Below are 26031 nucleotides of genomic sequence, written 5' to 3'. Positions count from 1 at the left end.
TAAATATTTTTTTCTAAACATATCACAAGAACCTAATTTTATTTAAATGTAATTTATTTTAGAACAGTTAAACAAAAAATTAAACCCCCTATAATTTAGCAATATTTTGTTGTTTTAATCCAAGATCAGAGAAAAGCCGCAAAAACTTTTTTTTCTATAGAAAGTAAAGGTTGCTAGCAAAACAAAAAAAGTTTTTATCCTATTTCCTTGAATAACTTTTTTCGCAGATGTGGAATCGGTGGGGATATTTTATATTTTATTTTTAATAATGTCCTCAACGTATGTACCAATTTTCAGCACTATGCGAATTATTGCAAACCTACCACTATTTTTTCGACTATTTTGACCGGGCATATATATATATATGCCCGGCCAAAATAGTCGAATATATATATATATATATATATATATATATATATATATATATATATATATATATATATATATATATATATACATATATATATATATATATATATATATATATATATATATATATATATATATATATATATATATATATATATATATATATATATATATATATATATATATATATATATATATATATATAGGGCGGTAGAATTTTTGTATTTAATATTGTTGAATGATGATTTGTACAACAACCACAAATCATCATTCAACAATATTAAATACAAAAATTCTACCGCCTTATCAAACTATGTCTGGGATTTAAAAAACAATTTTAATGAAACCCCTATGCTAACATGGTCTATTCTTAAATCAGTACCCCCTACTTGAATATTTCTAAAAGATGCTCACTATGTCTGTATGAGAAATTTACTATTATATCATATCCAAAACCTGAAGAACTGTTAAATAACAGAACCGAAATTATATCAAAGTGCCGCCACAAAAATAAATTCTTATTAAAAAATTACAAAGCTCGCTACGAACCTGACTAACAACTATAAATAAAAATAACTATACTAATCTGCTCCATATATCTCTAGGCTAACTAATAAATTACTCACATACACAGCTTTTGTAATATATTTCATAATACTATGTATATTTTTATATCAAATTTAATTCTTATTTTCTTATTTTTATTTTATTATTTTTTAATACACAAATAATACACATTAACATATAAAAAATATTTTAAACAACATTAAACATATAAATATATCACAATTATTAGTCAACTAAAAACAAATTAATAATATTATTAACCTAACTACTAATCAATTTCCGTCCCGTAACGATCTAAAATACAAATATAAACCGTAACGTCCACTAAACAAATCCTAGCAAAATTAAACTTTTACTACTTGCCTGATGATTGTGATAACACATAAAAATCAGAGTTGCAATATTAAATATGTTATAAAGATTACCATTTAGCTAATTCCTGGTACTGCAGGTAACAGTAACATATATACTATATATATATATATATATATATATATATATATATATATATATATATATATATATATATATATATATATATATATATATATATATATATATATATATGTATTCTTATGAGAGAATATGTGCGGTTGCATGCCTTATATGACTACAAATACAATTTTTTTTTTTTTTGACAACTTGACCACAATTTTTTGCATATTTTGATAATTTTGCCAAACTAATTTAAAGAGAAAATTAAAAATAAACAAACCATAAATTGAAAACTGAAATGAACTTAAAGAATAATAAAATAAATGATAAACCAGAGAAAATTAAAGCATAAAAATAATATATTTCTTAATTTAGAACTGTCTCAAACCAAATAATTACTTTAGTTTAAAGGAGGTACAATTAGTAATTTAAAAATTTATAATTTTTCCTAGTTCACTATGTTAGTGTAGTGCTTAGGTTAATTTATTGTTTTATTTATGAGGAACGATTGTTAGTTTGGTATTGAATGAGGGTTCAAATCCCTTTATTGGATAATTTTTTTTAATGTTTTATTTACTTAGTAGACATCAGAAGGTATCAAAGTTTCAAATTTTTAAATGATTAAGTTTTAAAGTAATTAAGCTTGGATTATTTCTAAATTCTAGGAAGTAAAACACTTTTAAATTAAAATAAAGACAATAATTTTATGCTTTTATTTTTTTTGGTTTCATTTATATTTTTATGCTTTTATTTATGTATTTATTTTTATGCTTTTTTTTATTTTTACACATTTGTATATAAAGTCCATTTTTTAAATGTTCAACGCAGGAAATAATGGATAACCAACAATCAATGATTGTCTATTTTTGAAAAAATGATGTTTTAATCTCTCAATATCAATTCTGGTTGATCAAATTGATCAGTAAGAATTGCAAGACAAACTTTAAAATTTAAATACCTTCAAAAATAGAAAGATTATATTATCAAAGTTAGTTTTAAGACTTTTACAATCTTTAATTTTTTTGATTAAAATGAATTTGTAATAATAACTACAAAATTAACATTTCTTTTAAAGTCCAAATAATAAATACAGAGATAATTCCAATATGCACCAAGAAATAAAATTCCTTTTTTTAGGTTGTAATCGGAGGTGACGGAAGTCTGACCGGAGCTGATATTTTTCGTAAAGAATGGCCATCATTAATTCAAGAACTTTTAGCTGAGGGTAAATTATTGTCATGCATTTATCAGTTTTATTAAATTGACAAACAGATAGTTGTAAAAAACTAAAATATATAAAAATCAAGAAATTATTTTCATTTTTTTAATGTTTTTTATTTATTTTTTCTTTATTCTTTTCTGTGCTAATATTTGTATTTCCTGTTTTTTCCATTAGAGTTGCAAAGTCACTTTAATTTCTGATAAGTATGATTCTGACCCCCCACAGCTTATTAATCATAAGCTGCGGTAACACAAAGTTTTGAATGGAGTTATAAGTAAAAAAAATGTGGAAGTTTTGGCTCATAAAAAAACTTCCACTTTATCTACTTTATTTATTATCTTTATTTTATTTTTTTATCTTTATTTTATTTTTATCTACTTTATTTTTATCATCAATTTAATAACTTTCCTAATAGTCTTTTTTTTTTTTTGTCTGGAATTTTTTGTCTAAATTTGCTTAGTTTGAAAACTAATTCTCCTTTATTATTATTTTTCTTTATTATTCATTTTTTTCCATAATTTCTGTGACCATTTAGTGAATTTATATGCCAAAATTTTTAATATTTTTAAAATATTAAAAATTTCACAGAACTCAAAGAAAATTATTTTTTGACCAAGATGTTTTTAAAATTGCAATTATTAAAAGCCACTGTTATATCTTTATATTACTATAAAGTTTTTTTATGCTTATTTCAAGTTATTAGAAAGATTTCATAGATTCCACCATTTTTTTTTTTTTTAATTTCTGAAGATTTTTTTTTTATTTCTGATTCTCGATGTTGTCGAGTATACATATAATATATTTATTTATATTATTTGTATATATATATATTTATATTATTGTATTAATTTAGTAGTATTACAAATAGTATATGGTTGTATACAGTTTCAACTTATTTTCTTGTCAATAAATATAAACTAGAGAGTCTAAAATAAAAAAAGCACTAGCCTCTAGAACTCATAATTCAAGAGAACTAGAAACTATATATATATATATATATATATATATATATATATATATATATATATATATATATATATATATATATATATATATGTACTCTAGCGCTATTTGAAACACTTTTTCTACTTTAACTAATTTTTTTCCGACCTAAAACAGCAATTTTATATATTTCGAGTGCGTCTAATAGCGCTTCCGTTTTTATACATTTATAAATACATATATCAACCCTCGGAATTAGAGTCGGCATTCGGCAATGCCGACCTAACTGCCGACCTGAAAATATTTGAGATCAGAAAAAATTTGTCGACCTCGTTTCTATGTTTTATGGTTAAACCTTTGTATCAAATAATTTTTGCCGACCTCAAAAAGATTGAGGTCGGCAAATTATTGCCGACCTCATTTTTCCTAATTCCGAGGGTTGATATATATATATACAAATATATATATATATATTTATACATACAAATGTATTTATTAAATTGTTTCCATCTTTACTTGTTCAGGTTCAATTACAGAGACAGATTCTGAAATGTGTCCCTACTTAAGTATTGTTGGGATGGTATGTTGCTTATATGAATTTTACACTTTGCTAATGTTTTAATATAATTGAACTATCAAAATGTTTTATTTGTTTAAAATAAGAATGATAGTCAAAAGACTAGGGGTCTAAAGACCAACAGATGAAAACCATCAAATTACTGGAGTAGAAATCCTCTAAATAAAATACAGTTTCTTTTATTTATTATTTTATACAAGTTTCCCATGGCACTAAAACTTTATGACTTGGCTACTGCCATATATCTTTTTAAATGGTTACTCACTTTTAGAATGAGAAATGATTGGTGACTTAACATATTGTCAAATTGTAGGAAAAAGAAGTTTGTTAGCTGGAACAAAAGCTAAACATGCAACGCTTGTTTAAACAGTGATTGTGTATTTGTAGAAAAATATAAGATTGATTGCAGCATTGTAAACAGCATAAAGGTTCGAGTTTAAGAAGGGACAGCAAAGGACAATGTAGTTTTTTATAACTAGTGTATGTTTTTAATTAATCTGATATCATATTTAAAATATACTTTGTTAATTAACGATTAGTTGAACTATTACTACTTTTTATTTTTATTTTCTTAACTACATAAAGTAGATAAAAAATCAATAAACATAGTAAACAATATTAGGAAATAAAATAAAATTTTGTTTTTATAAATAAATAAATTATTAATTTTTTATAATTAGTATCAAAACAAAAATTTAAATTATTAAAAATTAAATTAAAAAAAAAATTAAATTAGTAACTGTAGTTAGTATGAAACCAATGTGTATACATTGAAAATTGTTTTAAATAAAAAATTTTTTATTGTTTTAATTAAATTTTTTTTAATTATAGTAAATAATAGTGGTTTTTCAGAATTTTAAATTTTAATACAATTACAGGTTGGAAGCATTGATAATGATTTTTGTGGAACTGATATGACTATTGGTGCAGACACAGCTCTTCATAGGTGATCATTTGTTTGTTTTGAATTTTTGTATTCTATGTATTTATATTGATTTAGATTTTATATTCAATTTGTATTTTTTTTCTAAATAAAATATATAAATATAGATATATAGATATAAATATAGAAATGATAAATGTATGTACTTATATATAGAGAGAGATAATTTATTCGTGAATTTATTTATATATATATGTATGTATATATATATATATATATATATATATATATATATATATATATATATATATATATATATATATATATGTACATGTATGTATATATGTATATATGTATATATGTATGTATATATGTACATGTATGTATATATGTACATGTATGTATATATGTATATATACATATGTATATATGTGTATATATATATGTATATATGTGAGTATATATATGTATATACATATATATATATATGTATATACATATATATATATATATGTATATACATATATATATATATATATATATATATATATATATATATATATATATATATATATATATATATATATATATATATCAGGGCTATCTAAATCCAAAGCCTATTACTCAAGTGCTAGGATTTGAAAACTGGAGGTCGATTTAGTTAGCATTTTATTTTGGCTAGTTTTTTATTTATAAAACTAGTTAACAAATTAATTACTAACTTACTAAATATGAATACGGAAATTTTCAGTATTTTTTAAGCAGGATGTAATATAAAAGATTTTGATAAAACTTCATTTAAAAGAAGTTCAAATATCAAAAAAAAATTTTAATCTAATTACTTAATTTTAGAATCGTTTAAGCTGACTCCTTTTGAGCTGACTACTTTCAAGCTGGCTCCTTGGAAGAATGTGGAGTGTTTAGCTTTGAGTAATTATTTAAAAAAGAGTTTGACAAGATATCATAATTTTTCATAAAAAACACTGTTTTTAAAATAACCCCAAAAAAAAATTGTCAATGGATAAAAAAAAAATGAAATTAGGGAATGTGAACAAACTGGAAAAAATTAGATTCAGTGCAATGAAAGGTACATAACAAAAGAAAGTAAATTAACATAAAGTGTCAGTCAGCTTTGTCGAACCACCTTTAAGTTATTGAGATAAGTACCATACTCACTACAATATGAATATGTATCAATGTCAGTATACATTTCAAGTTATCTTAACTTGAAATGTATACTAAATGACTTTAGTATACACTTCAAGTTAAGATAACTTGAAATGTATACTAAAGTTATTTAACAGCATCTGTTAAACTAGACTTTAATTCAGGTCTTGTTACAAGATATCATTGCATAACAGAAAAGCAATCATATCTGGTTGCATAACACTTTTCCGTTATGCAACCAGATATAACTCAAGTAAATGTAACTCAAAGAAGCTAATATTTACTTATTTACATTGTTAAAAATTAAATCGCTTCATTAGCACATTTTGAAGTATGGCATTGTAATAATATTGATTTTAAACCAGGTTAAAAATCTTTTAAACAATATGACTATAACAAATATTGCTTTTGAAATCAAAATTAGGTATTTAAAAAAGATTTTTTTTCGTTATTATTTATTTCTCAAAACAAACTTGAACATAACATAATCTTTTGCTTGCTTTCTCACAATTTAGTTTTTTTGTTTTTATAAGTATTTAATGAAATATTTTTAAATATTTTTAGTGTTTCATGAACAATTTATAGATAGATTTTATTAGTTACTAAGCAGATATTCATAAACTTAATTTATGATCATAAATAAAACTTATATCAATAGAACTTATTGTGATATTGAATTATAAAAATTGAGTTGATTAGAAGAAAAAAAAATTTAATTCTATTTGAAAAAACACTTGTACATCTGAGAGACTTTAAAGTTTTTATGTTTTATTTATTTGATTTAAAGTTTTTTAATTAAAAAATTTTATGTTATTAACTTTTGTTATTAACTTTTATTATTAACTGTTATTTTCAAGTATAAAAAAATTTAATTTTATTTCACTTAAATGTATGTCTTTTTTATTCAAGAAATTAAATTATTTCACAATTGCGATGAAAATATTTTTTCCAATAATTAATTACGACCTAATGTTTTCAAAACATATGCTAATTAAACTATATCAAAAGACAATTTAAATATTCCAATTGATATGAGTTTTGGCATAACTTAAATGGCTAAACACAGGTAAAATCACCATTTCGTATCTAAAATGCATATAGCGTAAAGTGCGTACTGCGTAAAATTCTTTTCAACAATGCCCGCTATTATGTTCAAAGAATCAAGTACTTCATTTTCATTTTTCATCAATTGCCTCTGATAGTTTATGCAACTATGACTAACATTAAGTTCAGTAAAGTCTAAATCATATTGTAAAAGTAGTTTTGAGCTTTCAATTTTAGTTATTTCTAAGACTTGTTGAGCCAAAATAAAATATGCCACCGCTGCCACCCTGACACAACTTACTAAAAGCTTTTTCAATAGGGTCAGATGTTAAGTCACCAAGTTTTACAAATTTGTGTGATGAACCTAAAAAATATTTTGTAACTTAAATTTTTTAATGCATGAAACATACTTTAGATGTTTCCGGAGTTAGTTTTTTATTGCTTTTGTTTTCATTATGGAAATTCATAACTTTGCACATTTTTGATAAAGAAAGTAGTTGTTGCAGGCAAAGGTGACTTAATGACAGCTCTCTTAACCTTTTGTCATCATCATGTTTGTCAACATTTGTCATCATCATGTTTGTCAACATTTGTCATCATCATGTTTGTCAACATTTGTCATCATCATGTTTGTCAACATTTGTCATCATCATGTTTGTCAACATTTGTCATCATCATGTTTGTCAACATTAATATTTTTCTTGGCATCAATAAAATTTTTTAGGAATAAAACAGTTCTTTTAACATTGTTTTGATCTATAGGATGTGTTGATAATGCAGAGTTTCTTCACAAAATACTCTTAAACACAAAGAAACTTAAACTGTATTTCTTGAGTTTTTTCAGTAATCCAATTATTTCTTATGTTTTTTTTTATTTATAATTTTTTTTAAAGTAAAAAAATGTTATTTTTAGTCAACCAAGGTTTTTCTACAATAGTTTCAGAGAGAGAAAAACTTAACTTTATTATTGTCACATAGAGTTGCAACACAGCTTCCCTTCACATTTAAAATTGATCTAATTATAGAATTAATTACTTCATACTGATAATCTGAATCAAAGAACATATCGGAATCATGCAATCTATAGAAGTACTATAAAAGCCACTAAAGCATAAATTGATTTTATACAAAAAAAATCATGTGCATGCAAAAGCCTGCGAAGGAGTAAGCTTCCAAAAATAGATTTTTTCGGATAATGCGCTTTGTTAGATTAACCATAACAATCGTGGCCTTAGGTCTGCCATAAAATGTTACTTGCTTTCCTTATACTTAAATCTTTCAATATCTGAAAAAAATTTCAAGTGATAAACGTCTACAGAAGTCCTAGAAGTATTCTTATTTTGTCACATTTAAAAATTACAAAACACCCTAGCAATGGTATAGATATACCTAGCAACAGCTACTTAAAAGGGTCCATTAAAAAGACATTTAATAATAACAGCTATTATTGTTTTTGCTAATTTTTCTGGTTGATTTAGAGACTTTCTGAAATTTTCTTCATTGTGGTAAATTAATAAAGCTTTAACATTATTACCAAAACAAGAAATACATTGAAACCGAAATAAACCGAAATTTCAGGTATACTAGTTCAATACTGAAACCGAAATCAACATTTCATAATAAATGAATAATAAGAAATATAAAATTACTCATGGAAGAATCCATAAAAATAACTAAAAGGTTACATCCACAAATCTTTGTTCACTTTTTTATTTAAATTATTTAAACCAAATTTGTTTACTTTACTAGTATATCATATATAATAATATATAATAATATTTTATGATATATATATAAATAATAAAATTTTCAACAATTTTTATTTGCTTTCTAGTCAAACTAGAGCATAAATGTCAATTTAAAACTTTTTTTGTAATAAAATTGCGATATAAAATAAGCTTCTTATTCTTTTGTTTTGTTTGTATTTAAATTCCAAGACCTTTGTTTGCAAAAGTTAAAAATAAAACAACTGAAGAAGTTCTATTATGTAGGGATTGCTTCTTTATCTTAGACTAAAAAAAGACTGAGAGCTAAAATTTTCACTGAAAACTGTTCATACTTAATGATAATGATTTTTTACATTTGAATTTTAAAAATAATTTTTTTTTTTGAGACACCCTAATAAATGTTTTTATACCCTGTAAAGTATCCACAATGGTGTCTCATATTTTAAATTTTAGGCATAAACTAAACTAATAAAAAATGCACATAAAAGAAATCAATAAAATTTTTTTTTAAAACAATTTTATAAGATAATAACTTTAACAAAATTAATATTACCTTGGTCTACCACATTAAATTCAGTTGATTGAAACCTAGCTTTTTCATCACATTTATATACAACTATAACTTTAGTAACTCTTTTATTTTTTTTATTTTTTTTTTTGGGGGGGGGGGGTGGAGGAGATAAATACAAACCACATCATTATAATAAAGATAAGAAGAAGAGGGTTGCTCTTTACTATAAACATTTATTTTTTTGAAATTTAAAGGACAATGTTTAGAACAAACAACAGTATATTTGCTATCAGGAATGTTACTTCTTGGAATAGCATTTAGCCACTTTTTGTGTTCTTTAAGTTCTTTTGGTAATTTGTAAACAGCAAATTTTTTTGTGTCTTTTTAATAATTAGTAGACCAGTTAGTAATACTACACTAATAAGTTCTGTCTTAAATAATTTATTTTTCCCAACATTAAATAAATCTACATAAACTGCACAAGCAAACTTTTGCAAAGTTTTCTGAGCTAACCAAACTCCAGATTTTCTCATGGATTACAGGTTTAATAAGCCTGTATTTAAGACAGCTGTGATATATATATATATATATATATATATATACATATATATATATATATATATATATATATATATACACATATATATATATATATATATATATATATATATATATATATATATATATATACATATATATATATATATATATAAAAGTATATATAAATCTATATATATATATATATATATATATATATATATATATATATATAAATGTGTATATATATATATATAAATGTATATATATGTATATATATATATATATATATATATATATATATATATATATACATATATATATATATATATAAATATACATATATATAAATATATATCAAGCCTTGTGATAAAGTAGGAGCGATTGCTCACGTGAAGCACACCCGTATACGACCTTCCGGGCGCGAAAAATAGCAATCGCTAGTTTCGTTGCGAGAGTAAAAAATCATGCTTGTCTGCAGAACTTGCAAGAGAGAAAGTTATAAGTTGATATTATAGAAAATATTTTTAGTAAAATTTTTTTGCTGAAGTCAAAATATGTTTAAACAGTAGAGTTTGCATATTGATAAATAAAGAAGTTATATTCGTAATAAAGTATGTCATCCATAATTTATACGTTACTTCAATTGTAATTTATGCGGTATAAGTTCAAATTAAAAATGATTTATTTCTTCTATTTGAAAGCTAAATCCAGCATGTATTTTTTAAAAATTCCAGTTGAACTTTATTATATTATCTGCTTAGTCGTACTCTGGTTATGTCAAAACATTCACTAATTTGTATATTTTTTTAGGGTCAATTTGACAAAAAAAAATTCCCTTAACTAGAACTTTTACTTTGAATTGCATAAAAGTCCATGTAATAAAATATCAAAACTTGCAACACTTTAATGAAAATTCCAAACTTAAATGTTAAAAAATTGAATATCTAGCGTAATATTTATATATATATTTAGTGTAATATTTATAAATATCTCATAAATAAATATCTAGCATAAAAAGTTTATCAAACTAAAACTTCACTTAAAGCCTCGATTTCGTACAAGTTCGATCACATTCTATTAATTAATGACTATTATATTTAAAAAAAATCAAAACGCTGGAATATCAAATTTTTTTTTGTCAAGTATAAGTTAATATGAAACTAAATATTTTCACTGGTATCTTCGAATCAGTTAAGCTCTATTTATTCAAGTCAACTAAAAATTTATTCAAGTCTATTTATTAAAAAAGTTAAAGCTAAACGCAACTTAAAATTAAAAAAAAAAAATGTTTCAATAAACAATACCTATAGCAAATATATTTGTTATATAACTTTGGATTGAAGCTTTTGGATGCATGCTCACAGCAACAAAAGAAAAAATTTTGCATCACTAGTTTCACAAACGCATTTCTCAAAATATACCTCAGTATATAAATTATTTATATATTATTATTGTATAAGTATATAGTATATTTGTATATACTTACACTAGTATATATAATGTTGGTATAAGGCTATTATATATTTATTAAGTATATAATCAAGGATATAAAATATTATTCACTTGATAATATTTTAATGGTGCATTCAGTTTAAATTAGAAAGCAATTTTCTATTTTGTAAAAAAACAATGAATGCAAAGTTATGAAGTCATTATTGCCAACAGAGGGAATGGAATGTTTACTATTTTCAAAATGTATTGTCCCAATGAGAATAGAAAATTTAAATTTAAAAATTAAAACTTGATTTAATTTTAAAAAATCAAAAGTTTTAATCCACAAGATTAGTAAAAACAAATGTTTTTATTGTTTTTAATTTTTCACACATTTTTTGTAAATAAAATATCCTTAATCTTTTTTTTTTTTTTTTTTTTAATTTAACTTTTTTTTTTTAAATTGAATTAATTTTTTTTTAAATTAAAACTTTTTTTTTTTAAATGTTCGTATTCAAGCAAGTTAATTCAACTCCAATAAGGAAACAAAGTTATGTAGTCATCTTTTCATAAATAAAGATATTTCATTGTTTTTATTTAATATCAAAGCTGCTGTAACATATTTTTTTTCTGGTAGATAGACAAATGCATTAACTAAAAAACTAATGCTTTTTTGTCTGATTTCCTGGACTTCACATGAAAAAAATTCAAACAAAAAATTGTCCACCCTTTTCCTTGTACACACTGGTACGCTTTTGAGTGACCCCTTCCCCATACTTGTGTATGTAATTTATGGATGGCCCCTTTGCAACCAATTTCCAACTCTGAATATCGCTCTAAAAGACTTGATGTCGTTCACGTACACTTGTTGATAAGGTATTTCAGTATTACGAGCGCGAAATATTACACTGGGTGATTTTATTCATCACATGCACTGATATATATATATATATATATATATATATATATATATATATATATATATATATATATATATATATATCAAAAATTTAATAATCTTTGATATACACGATATTAATTTTTTATCTTATTTTAAAGACTGTAAATATATTATATCTTTTTTCTACTGATCCATGTCGACACAAAGCATCACTGATGTCATCATACTAAAATAGGATTGAAAAAAAATAAATGTAGTTACAGTGACTAACAGATTAGGCTGTGTGCAGGTAGTATCTTGGTATTAAAAAGACCTCTTTAAAACTGTAAATTATTGTAAGATTTGCCTCTTTAAGATTAGGTTGCTCTTGGAAACTGCTACTTTTTTGTTGAAGATCTTTAAGGCAAAGACTTAAAGGGAGAAAAACATTCTTTACATCTTTTTTTTATTATGTAAAAGTATAGAGTATATATTTAAGATATTTTAAAATATAATTAGGTTATAGTTGTATATATACATAACTTGTATATATACATAAAATTATAGAAAGTCATTATTTGTATGCGCTTATAAATAATGTGGAATTTATTATTGTTTACTTACAGTTACATTTATTAATTATTTTTATTTTTTAAAGTTTCATAGAATAAGTGCATCAATGCGTACATAAATTGACTGATATAGCCATAGTCGCAGTGGAGTATACATACATTGTCTGACTAAAGTATGGATAAGCACAGTGGAGTGTACTTACGTTGACTGACTTAAATTAGGATAAACGCATTGAAGTGTACATACATGGGCTGAGGGTTTAGGTTTGGGCAGGCGTTCTTTTAAATAAAAGAAAATTGTTTTAATATTTATTTAAACACACGCACACACACACATACAAGGGGGTTGCTGCTGCTTTGACTGAGGGTTTGAGTTAGGAAAGCATGTTTTTAACATTGCTCTTTATTTTTTTCTAATGTAACAAAAAATTGTATGGAATATGTTCATATATATATATATATATATATATATATATATATATATATATATATATATATATATATACATATATATATATATGTATATATATATATATATATATATATATATATATATATATATACATATATACATATATCAATCAATCAATCAAAATTTATTGACAGGCTAATAAATATACAATGGGTAAAATAAAATGGATTAGAATAAAACAAAGACTAAAGCACTTGAATATAAACAAAACCCAAGAAAAAAAAAAAAAAATAATAAAAAAAAGATAAGAAATTAAAGTGTTATAAATATAACTCAGCTCTCCATTTAAACATCAGTGGAGACAGCAAGAACCTGTCTGAGTTAACAAAAGCTGTATATACTACTGTGATCAAAAAGTAAGGTGAATTTTTTTATAAAATGAAAAATCTTTATTTATTCTTCCAAATCTGTATCGTCCCCCTCAAAATAATCCCCCCCCGGCCCCAATGCACTTTTGCCAACGTTTTTTCCAGTCTTCAAAGCATGCCGAAAAGTCCTCGGTAGGGATAGCCTTCAATGCGCGTGCCGATTCACGTTGGATCTCTTCAATGGACTCAAAACGATTTCCCCGGACTGGTCTCTTTAGCTTTGGGAACAGCCAGAAGTCACACGGTGCTAAGTCGGGCGAATACGGTGGTTGTGGAGCAACGTGGGTAGAGTTTTTGGCGAAAAACTCACGAAGAACCAGTGCTGTGTGCAAAGGCGCATTATCGTGGTGCAAAATCCAAGAGTTATTGGCCCATAATTCCGGTCTCTTTTTGCGAATAGCTTCACGCAAACGTCGCATAACGCTTAAATAATATTCCTTGTTGACAGTTTGGCCAGTTGGAAGGAATTCGTAGTGCACGACACCACAATAATCAAAGAAAACAGTCAACATGACCTTGATTTTTGAGCGACTTTGACGTGGTTGCTTTGGTCTCGGCTCGCCTTTTTCATGGTATTCACTTGATTGGTCGGTTGTTTCAGGGTCGTATGCGTAGACCCAAGTCTCATCGCCAGTAATAATTTGTTTGTAGACGTCTTGATAGTCAGAAAGCATTGCTTCACACGTTTTAACGCGACGCTCTTTTTCAAAGAAATTGAGAAATTTCGGCACCAAACGTGATTTGAGTCTTCTGAGGCCCAAATGATCCTTCAAAATCGCTTGCACCGACCCAAATGATATTCCAACCATGTCAACAAGGTCTCGAATGGTTAACCGACGATTTGCAAGCACCAATTCTTTGATTTTGTTGATGTGGCAATCATCAATCGAAGTCGATGGTCGTCCGGAGCGTTCCAAGTCATCAACACGTTCTTGGCCTTCTTTGAAGTCTTTGTACCACTTGTAAACATTTTTTTGAGACATAGTCTCTTCACCGAAGGCCTTTTGCAACATTTGATACGTTTCAGCAGCAGAAATATCATTCCGCAAACAAAATTTAATAGCACTTCTTTGCTCAACAAAATGAGACATCGTGAAAATTGCCGAATGCACTTTTGGTACTTCAGAAACAAGCGTAAACAAAAAAAAAATAATTATGAGTTTGACATGTAATTTGGCGCAAATGTTAATGACATTCCTACCAACTTAAAAATAAAAAAGATTGGGCGATTCGAATAAGGCGGGAAGTTTAAATTAAAAATTCACCTTACTTTTTGATCACAGTAGTATATATATATATATATATATATATATATATATATATATATATATATATATATATATATATATATATATATATATATACTATATATATTTTAATGAAGTTCATCTCTCCGAGAGGGCCACTAAAGTCAAGGCTACTTTATTGTATAAGCTACTTTGTTGTGATTACAACCCTCTAACAATTCTTTAGCCCTGAAATATGAACCTTGACAAGCACTGTTGCTGCACTGAGAAACAAGTTGAGCATGGTACTACCAAGGACATAGTGGGGATCAATTTTACACATTATTTGGCTTTACATATTATTACTTCTTACTTATGAAGCATATGCTCTACCACTACACCATTACTGAATTAATATATATTTATATAGTATAAGTATGCATACATACACACATACATACATACATACATACATACATACATACATACATACATACATACATACATACATACATACATACATACATACATACATACATACATACAAACATACATACATACATACATACATACATACATACATACATACATACATACATACATACATACATACATACATACATACATACATACATACATACATACATGTATATGTGTGTGCGTGTGTGTGTGTATATACATTATAGTTATATTGTGTATGTATGTATGTATAAATATTTTATTTTACACATTTATATACATTTTTTTTAAATATATTATGTTTTATGTTTTTAGAATTCTTGAAAATGTTGATGCTATTTCTACTACAGCTGAAAGGTTTTTTACTTTGTTTGTAAATTTGGTCTTCTTGTCATGTACATGGTCATTTATACATGTACATGATCATCTCTGCATGTACATGGTCACCTGTACATGTACATGATCTTTGTACTTGTATCCCAAACGTGGCGAGAAATAAAAGTTATAAGAATAATATTTTGAATACCTGTGTTGCTTTTGAATAAAAGAAATTGTCATATTTTAAATGCCATTTAAAAAAGAAAAAAACAGTCTAGAAATTGACATAAATTTATTTAAATATCAAGCTTAAATTACGAAGTTTATCTGTCATCAAAGTTTTTAAATAATAATCTCAAAAGTTATTATAATTAGTTGAAATTTAAATTTAAGGTAATTAGTTTAAATAATTAGTTTAAATAAGTAAATAATTAGTTTAAATTTCAATTTTTGTATTAATTAAAATTAATTTATTTTAAAGTTTAGGCTAAATTTTAATTGTAATTTGAATTTTTATATATTTATATATTGTCCCTTGGCTTACAACACCGCTCAAGTTGAATATTTAAATAATTTTTTTTGTTCATGAAAAAAAATTTTTTTCATGAACAAAAAATATTTAAATTTTCGACTTGAGCCGTGTTGTAAGCTAAGGGATGATATTTAGTTAACAAAAATTTTTTTTACTCATTTAAATTACTTTTATTAAATTTTAAAACGTTCATATTAAACACTAAAAAAAAAATTGGGGCGAAATTTACTATAATTTCAATTTTTTAAGTTCATTTACTTTTCCTTCGGTAACTTTTAGGGTAATACAAGGTTCTATTTTTGGTCCTGAGTTGTTCTTTATCTATATTAACAATTTCCCTGAAAATTCTACCTATAAAGTGGCTCTATTTGCTAATGACACAACTATATACTTCAGTCTTGACAAAATGGCATCACTTCTTAATTGCTTAGAACAGACAGCCAATCTTGAATATGATCTCTTTTCTGTGACAGTTTAGGACTTATATTGTTATTGACAGTTGAATTACTTTTTGGTATTATTTTAACTTTTTTTGAAATATTTTTTTGTGTTAACCCTTTTGCTACGTCTGACCTGCACTGCAGTCCATAAAGTCTGTTCCTAAATAACAAGTGAACCACATGGTTGTCCATTGATAATTTTAAATATTCCAATATATATATAGGAATTTGGAAAAGCTTTAAGCATATATCTGAAATGGGATTAATATCTTAAGTTGATACTTCAAACCGTTTGTTAATAGATTGCTCATTTATCAATTGAAAAAAAAAATATATATATATATACTAATATAAATACAAATGATATGAATGAGATCCTTGATATTTTTTTTGATGATAGTAGTGGAGGTATTGATCTTGGTGATTCAAGTGATTCTGAAAATATTTTAGAATATGTAAACAAAGAACTGCTATTCTTGTCTAAGGGTGTACCAGGTAGATATGAAGTTTTATTTTACCATCCATCAAAAATACCACTAAAAAGCAACGTTTTTCAGTGATTTTTTTGCATCTCAGGAGCAAGCAGATAGTGACTTTAATAAATAAATCTGAAACTAAAGAGGATAATAGTGAATATAGTGAATATAGAGTCTTGTAGAGAAAAATTATGAATTTTATCAAGTACTTTTAATTTTTAAGAAGTTTCCCATTTTCAGGTGCCTTTACAAAAAGCTAAATATCTCTTGATTAGATTATCAATTTTGTTCAATCTTTTTTTTTGTTTGATTTTATTAAACATTTATGCATTATTCTCTATGATTTATTTAAGGTTAAGAAAGTGTTTTTGTTTATTATAACATGGCATATTTTTGATGTGACCATGATAAATTTTATTTTTCAAATAATCTGAAAGTCGATTTTCTGACAAAAATAAAAAGGTCTCATTTGTAAAATTCTGAGTTGTAGTTTAAATTTTGATAAAAACCATAAAGCCACTAGCTCTTTGTGATTTTGACGTCATAAAATTATCTTTATTTTTTTAAAACTGAACATTTTTGATGGAAAAGTTAGGTTAATAAAATAAAATTTTCTTTTTTTTTTCTTAAGTTATTACATTTGTAAGTAACGCGAATATCAAACGTAATTGTCATGCAAACTTTTTTACGTAATCGTCATTCAAACTTCATAAGTGGTTTTTATAATGTTAATTACATTTTTTCTTTAGATTTCACATAATTTCTTTAGACTTGTTTTAATAATAAAAAATGAAAAAAAAATGGCTAATGTGAGATGGCTTACCGTTTATGTTAAATGGCTTAGCAAGTATGCATATGGTGCACCAGTTTACGCTTTAAAACAAGGCCTGCTTAAGCTACAGTGTTCCAGAAATGAAAAATGCCAATTTTAATTATTTCAGTAAGACCAAATTTGTAAAAGAAAAAAAAAAAGAACTTTATTATTTAGTCACTATATCTTTTTATTTTACTAGCAATAAAATTCCTTGTAAACATTAAAAATAAGCGTACATTTAAGTTGTTTATAAAAACAAGTGTTTATGACACATTTTAATAATGTGTCATAAACATTTAAGTGTATATCAGTCATTTTTTTCTTGCATTGTTTAGTTTTTAGTTTATTACTGACTTTTGACTTTTGAAACATAAAAGATAATAACTATTTGCAAAACTATTAATACGTATTCAAGGAATTAAACAACAGTTTTTTTGTTCATTTAGTTATAGATAAAACACAATTGTGTCAAATGTTGAGAAAATAAACCAATATTTTTAAGTTTTAAAAAACCAGTATCTAAGTAAACATTTGATAACATTATTACATAATAACATTTCTTCATTGTTTTGAGTTAATTATTCAATTAAACTAGTTTTGCAATAAGTTAGTAAATTGAAATATTTCAAAAAAGTTGATGTCGAGAAATATGAAAAGCAATTAAAAAAATTTTTTTTGACATCAAAAACTCCCTTAAGCAAATGCCTTGAGCGTTTTTTATTTATCACAAGATAGAGCAGTCATAGTTGTTAAAATTTCACAGCAAAGTTAGAGTTGAGAGAAAGAAATTTAAAATAATTGCCTACTCCATAGTGGCACCCAATCTTTTGTAATCTTTAATTTCATTAAGCACAAATTGAATTTCATATAGTATAAATGCATTTTTAAATTTCATTTATATCAATATATGAAACCTAATATAGCATTTATATACGATATGAAATTCAATTTGTGCTTTATTAAATTAAAGATTACAAAAGGTTAGTTGCCATTATGGAGTAGGCTCTTTTTTTAAATTTTTCAAATGAATGACAAATCAAGTGAGAATGAGTTGTGGTTAACAGAACTAAAGATGATAGCTTCTTTTGACAGCGACCATCATAGTATTTGTAGAAAAGAGAAAGAGCTGCAAATAAAGCAGGTTAACCAACTACATTTACAATGCATTTTTAAATTTTGTCTAGAAGAGAAAAAGTATCATTAGAAGAACCACCCCAAATATGACAACAGTATTCCATACAGGGGCGAATAAGAGATTTGGAGAGGTAGAGAATGGATGCAGGAGTAAAAAAATGGAGAGCGCGATAAAAAGAAGCAATCTTAGCAGATGCTGACTTAGCAATTGATTGTATGTAAGGTTTCCATGAGAGGTCAGTAGTGAAAAATAATTCAAGAAGACGTAACAAAGAAGACTCAATGAGAGGGTTGCCATACATCAATATAGAAATGTCAACAGTATTGCAGTAGTTGTTTGCATAAATAACTGAGTTTTGTTGGAGTTAAAATTCACAAGCCACTGCAAACCCCAATTTGTTACAGAAGTGAGATCAGATTCAAGATGCCTGTTTTTACAATTGAAAAGACATTTTTGTCAAGACAGGAATAAAAAGTTGAGTCATCAGCAAGTAGAGCCACTTAAGATGTAAATAGATAAGAAAAAAAGCAGGACCAAGGATAGAACCTTGATGTTCTATCCTTGACCCCAGAAGTTATTGGAAATGAAAAAGAGTTTTGACCTTCGTTTGTAAGTGAAAAGTAGTAGACTTCTAAGGTAAAGTAACTACTTGGGTACTTTTTTGATAATTTCAAAAATGTTCCCAGATACATCATATGAAGCTCATAAAGAAGACCAGCACACCAAACTGTATCAAAAGCTTTAGATAAGCCAAGAAAAATAACCCTTGCTTTGCTGCCTCCATCTAATGCATTATAGAGACTTTCAGTCACACCAGTTAGCAAATCAGCTTTAGAACCAGAAGATTGAAAACTGTATTGATTGTCTGACAATAAGTTATTTGACTCATGATGAGATATTAGAAATTTGTTGATCAAAGACTCAAAGACCTTGCTAATAACAGATAGAAGACTGATCAGACAATAATTGGTGGGGTTAGAATGTTCTCCACCAATTGAGTAAATCACCACTGAGTTTTTAAAAATCAGAACCACAGATACATTTTTCCAACAGGCAAGAAAACAAGACTCTGTCAAGCACTTGTTAAATAGTTTAGAGGGAATTGAAAAGAGTTCTGGAGAACACTTTTGTAAAACTATGACAGGAATGTTTTCTGGACCACAATCCGTACAAAAGTTTAATTGAGATATGGCTTTAGGAACAGAAGCTGGAGTGATTTGAATTTCTAACAATGGGTTAACTTGTTTAATTGGAATGGAAAGAAGAGTATGGCCATAAGATTCAAGTGTCAAATTAGAAGAAAAGGTCTTTGCAAATAGCTCCTTATCCTGTCTTATCCTTGGGAGAGGTAATATAATCATACCCATGAATAAGAGATGGAATGTTAGACCTACTTCTGTTAAGGACGTTGTTAAAAATTTTCCAAAAGTCTTTAGAGCCTTAAATATAAATTATGAGGTCTAGTAAACTGGAATAAGCTAACCTAACTTTAGTTACTAAATATTAAAATAAAATAACTCAACATTAGTTACTAAATATATCCAAGTAATGGAGCTTAGTATCAGACAGCACTTTTTTACATAGGCTTCTTACAATAATAAATAGGGGTTTGTTCTCAAGAGATTTGTTCTTTTAGAAGAGATGAAAAAAAATGGTTGCAGTTAGATTTAGCAGCTGCAAAAGAAGGTAAAAACCATGGAGTAGAATGAGGCTTGACTTGGAACCGATGAGAGGGAATAAAAGCTTCCATACCTGTCTGGATTCACAAGGTTTTGTAGAAAGCACTTTTATGAGCAGAAAGAGAAAAGACATCAGCCTAAGGACTGTCATGAAGAAAATCACAAAAAGAATCCCAGTCATCTTTAGGGTAGTAGTAAGTACTGCGATGATAGGGTAAGTCCAAAGAAGAAGTACAAAAAAGATTTATTTAGGCGAAAGATTTAAAAAAACTATTTTATGGTTGGAATCACCTAAAGGAGAACAAGGAGAAACTGAATACAAGCTAGGGTCAGAGACAAGACACAAATCAAGGAGTGAAGGTAAGTGATCAGATTTTTCTGGAAAATGAGTCATTCAGTGTGATGAGCATTAAAGTCACCAATGACAACATTATTGGAAGAGGGGTAAAGAGAAAGGACATGGTTAATTTGATCAGAAGTTGTATCTAAAAGAGTGCAGTCTTGAGAAGAAGGAGAATGATAAAGAACAAAGAGAAAGGTGATAAAGTGAAGAGGCGCTATAACTCTGCTATTTTAACAACTTTGATTGCTTTACTCACTAATGCATTAATGTCCAGTAGAGATTACAAGTTTGCATTAAATTTGTGGACTAATCTATTATCTCATAATCTTTAGGTTCTTCAGTTCAAAGCTCATAATATTGAAAGATGTTTCTGTTTACAGCACATCAGTATTATCAAGTTTAAATAATCCTGTAATTGAAGTAATTAAATGATATGTAATAAAAATAGCTCAGATAATTTTAGGTAGATAACGTAATTTAAAGTTTAGGTAGATAATTTTAGGTAGATAACATAATTAAAAGTTAAAAAGATAAAAACTTTTTTTTTCACTTTAGTCATCAAAGAGCTTTTATTTTGGAAGTTATGGGAAGGAATTGTGGGTAAAAGTTTTTGAAATTATTAATACATACATATATATATATATATATATATATATATATATCTATATATATATATATATATATATATATATATATATATATATATATATATATATATATATATATATGTATGTATGTATGTATGTATGTATATTTTATGTATATTTTTTACATATATATTTTGATGCAAATGATTTTTAATGCTCAATAGTTTGATTTGGTTTAATTTGTTATAATAATTGCTCAAAATAAATTTTAGATATTTGGCTCTAGTTGCAGGAATTAGCAGTGGAGCTGATTGGGTAATAAGTTAAATCAATTAATAATAACTTTAAAAAATTGTAACAGTCATCAAGAAGAAAAACAGTTTTTTTAATGAAAGTGTTGTCAATAGTAGTGCTAAATACAGCATGAAATTAAATGCCAACTTTCTAAATACAGGTGTGTCAACCTGAAAGAAAGTTTAAATGAAAAAAAGTTAAATCAACAATAAAAAAGTATTTATAATTAGTATATTTATTTGTATATGGAGTCTTTAACAAAGACAACAGTTACTAATAATACAAAGAATACAAATAAGGAAAGGGAACTACTGCAGTGGTAAAAATCAATGGTTTTAAAAAATATATCTGTATAATTAATTATATTAATTTTTTCATTACTAAATAAATTGTAATGTGTAAATAATTCTTTACTTACTCCCATTTATTGTAATAATACACATGCATACCATACTAGTATCATACTAGTATCAATATAGTCTCAGCACTAACAAGTCTATTGTATCATATCCACGTACAGTCCTTGGAATTAGGGTTTGCCACTTAAAAGTGTCTAAGGTTAGCAATTTTTCACCAACCTCAGAATTTTAAATCTTAATTTTATTTGCTATTTTAAATATACTAGAAACAACAAAACGAACGCCCTTTTATTAGGTAATTAAATTAAAAACTACAAAACGAAGGTTTAGATTAAATTCTAAATAAAGTAGTTAAAATGAAAACACACCAAAACAAGTGTTTTTTTTTTTAATTCAAAAAATTTTTTTATTACTTTAATACTAATATTATTTAAAAAAAAAAATTTTGTTTTCTAAACAAAATAGTTAAAATGGCAAAATGAACCTTTAATTGAAAATTGGAAACAAAATAATTGAAAGTAAAAACACGAAATGAAACCTTTTATTAATTTTAAATTAAATAGTTAAAAAAAATTTGCAAAATTTTTGTTTATTTTTCAAACTTTTAAGTAAATGTAGACGTTTATTTTTTTTTGTCAATTTTGTGCGTTTTTTTAAGTGTTCAGATGATTGGTTCAAAATTTTGTACCAACCTAAATGGGTTTTATTTAGCAATTTTTTGCTGACCTTGTTTTTCCTGATTTCGAGGCCTGCACGTACGTACCACATATGCATATGTATATACTAGATATACCACATATGTTACATATACTCAGGTATACATACGCTCTCATATATCACAACATCAATACATACATTTTCATATATACATATATGTTATATCAGTAATATTGATTTTTGTTTTTCATTGTGATAAGTTATTAAAATTTTCATGATAAAATTTTGACAGAAATCTTAAAATCTTTTTTTTCAGTAATTGTAAAAGTAATTTGCATCGTGCAATTATAATGCATTGTAACTATAGTAACCTTATTCTTAGATAAGTAGTTTTCTGAGCACTGTGTCATTTTTAATGTGCTGCAATAAAATTTATGAAAATTTCATGATTTTCTGTGATTATTATGCAGTTTTATATACTAATCAATTTTTTTTTCCCAGATTTTTATCCCAGAATGGCCTCCAGAGGATGGATGGGAGAGTGAGTTATGTGAAAATCTGAAAAAGGTATTGATAAAAATAAAATAAATTTTACAAATTATTTTTTTAAATTTGTTTTTTTTTTTTTTTATTCTCAAGAAGATATTTGAATAATTTTTTGTAAATAATTAAAATAATAATTTTAATTATTTACAAAAAAAAAAAAAGAAAAAATTTAATGGTATGAAAACTTATTTAATTTTTTTTTCTTTGATTTGCACTGAGATATTTATCCATTTACTGTTTTTATTTTTTTTTTATTTCATTTGCTCTTTGTTTTTTATTTGCACATATTGTATTATTTTTAAATATAGGCAAAAAATTTATTTATATATTTTCTTTCTTTCTTTAGTTTATGTTTTTATTTTTATCATTATTATTTTTTTGGTTAATTCATGCTGCTGTTGAGTTGATGTTGAGGCAATGTAAAGAAAAATAATTGTCATTTATTTTTTTGATTATTTCTTTGCAAAAAATTTATTTATATATTTTCTTTCTTTTTTTAATTTATGTTTATATTTTTTCATTATTATTTTTTTGGTTAATTCATGAGTTGATGTTGAGGCAATGTAAAGAAAAAAAATTGTCATTTATTTTTTTGATTATTTCTTTGCAAAAATACGAGAAATAAATCAAAATCAAAGTTTTTAAAAGTGTTTTCATTAATGGTATTTTTATCAGATGCATTTTCATCAGTGAATTTTTTATCAGTGGTGCTTTTATCAGTGGTGTTCACATCGGTGATGTTTTTATTATTTCCAACATCAAAATACCTTAATTCATTATAGATGTAATGTACTTTATTTGTTATTGTAGTATTTTATAGTTTATTTATGATTTACTTTATATTTAATATAATTTATGATTTTATATATATATATATATATATATATATATATATATATATATATATATATATATATATATATATATATATATATATATATATATATATATATATATATATATATATATATAGATATAGATAGATAGATAGATAGGTAGATATAGATATAGTTATATCGATAAATATATGTTAATAATTTTATATTTAATGCTTTTATGTTTTTTATGTAAGCTATTTTGGATTAGGAATTTTTACAAGTTTTAAATTTTTTCAACCAGTCTTGATTTCCAAAAGTAATACCCTTTTTATTGCTAACGCATTTTACTATCAGGTTTTTTTGGGATGTGCAATACTTTTCTTTCACTTTAGGAGTTTCTACATGTTTGATTAAACACCCACACTTTATTTATTTATTGATTTGTGAATTCCAAATATGAATATTTAAAAGATATATATATTTTTTTTTCTAGATGCGTTCAAGAGGAAGACTTTTAACTATTATAATCATATCTGAAGGTGCTCAAGATATTCATGGAAATCCTATTACAGCAAATAAAGTTAAAGAGGTAACTTTTAGTAACCAATCTTATCAATTAAATTTGTATAAACATTTGAATTAACTTTATTAGAAAAATAGAATCATCTAACTATTTTTCCAATTATTTAGTCATTTAAACAAATGATTTAATTATGTCGTCTATATTAGCAACATAAGTCGTTAATACTAACCCTAAACAACATAAAATTGTTTTTTTTCTTATTGTCATATATAAATTCTTGTGTAATATTTAAATTCTTATTTTCATAAGAAAAAATTTTGAACAGTAAATGAAAATGCTTTATAATAATTTAAAAATAGAATTAAGAAACTAGTTCAAGATTGAAAATTGAAACAAAAAGAAAATTTTTTATTTAATCTTTGTCTGGAGAATGTTTGTCTAAAGACATAAAAATCTGAATTAAAATTTCTTATATCTTAAGAAAAATTGATCAGGACATTTTTTAAAAATATTTTCAATCAAAAATTTTTTGTAAACCATCAGTAGCATCTTTATCTTATTTGTATATTGAAATATGTATGTATATAAACCATTTAAAAGCAAAGAAAAAAAAAACTTTATAATTATAATTCCTTTAAATCAGTCGTGGATAGAAAAGGCGTGCAATCGCACTATATTACTGACCACACATTTATTATTTTTTTGCGACAATTTAACCACGGCTAAAATTTTGAAAACGTTTGAAAAATACACTAAATAAAATATAAGGTAATAAAGCAAGAAATTGCTTTTAAAGATTGTTAAAAAGTGAAATATATTGTTAAAAAGTTTTTGTTTTTTTAAGTTATTTTTACGCTGTGGCACATAAAAAGGTCTTTAAAATAAAATAGCCCCCGGGGGCTATTTTATTTAGGCTATTTTTATTAGAATTAAGAAACAAGATTCTAATAAAATTAACACTAGCTTTAGTTTTATTTAAGCTAAATTATTTTATTAATAAAAAAGTTAATTTTCTTAATAACTATTTTATGTATCGCATAGTTTAAAAATTTATTGCGTAGTTTAAAAATTTTAACATATTTGAAACAATTCTTCTCTATAAGATGAACAAATGAAAT

General features: G+C 25.1%; 1 protein-coding gene across 1 annotated transcript in view; it reads left to right on the top strand.

The window, feature by feature from the left end:
* The window catches only part of LOC100202884 (ATP-dependent 6-phosphofructokinase, muscle type), a 69064-nt gene that overhangs the window by 11576 nt on the left and 31457 nt on the right, over positions 1-26031 (top strand). Inside the window, exons 5-12 of the mRNA XM_065796412.1 lie at positions 2509-2596; positions 4060-4115; positions 4991-5058; positions 15708-15749; positions 21685-21729; positions 21989-22031; positions 23528-23593; positions 24884-24979. Coding sequence (XP_065652484.1) covers positions 2509-2596; positions 4060-4115; positions 4991-5058; positions 15708-15749; positions 21685-21729; positions 21989-22031; positions 23528-23593; positions 24884-24979 — 504 coding nt within the window. The remainder of the gene's footprint in view (positions 1-2508; positions 2597-4059; positions 4116-4990; positions 5059-15707; positions 15750-21684; positions 21730-21988; positions 22032-23527; positions 23594-24883; positions 24980-26031) is intronic.

The sequence above is a fragment of the Hydra vulgaris genome, chromosome 04 (genome assembly GCF_038396675.1).
Source record: "Hydra vulgaris chromosome 04, alternate assembly HydraT2T_AEP".
In the NCBI taxonomy this organism is placed as follows: Eukaryota; Metazoa; Cnidaria; class Hydrozoa; order Anthoathecata; family Hydridae; genus Hydra; species Hydra vulgaris.
This window is presented reverse-complemented; position numbering and strand designations above follow the sequence as displayed.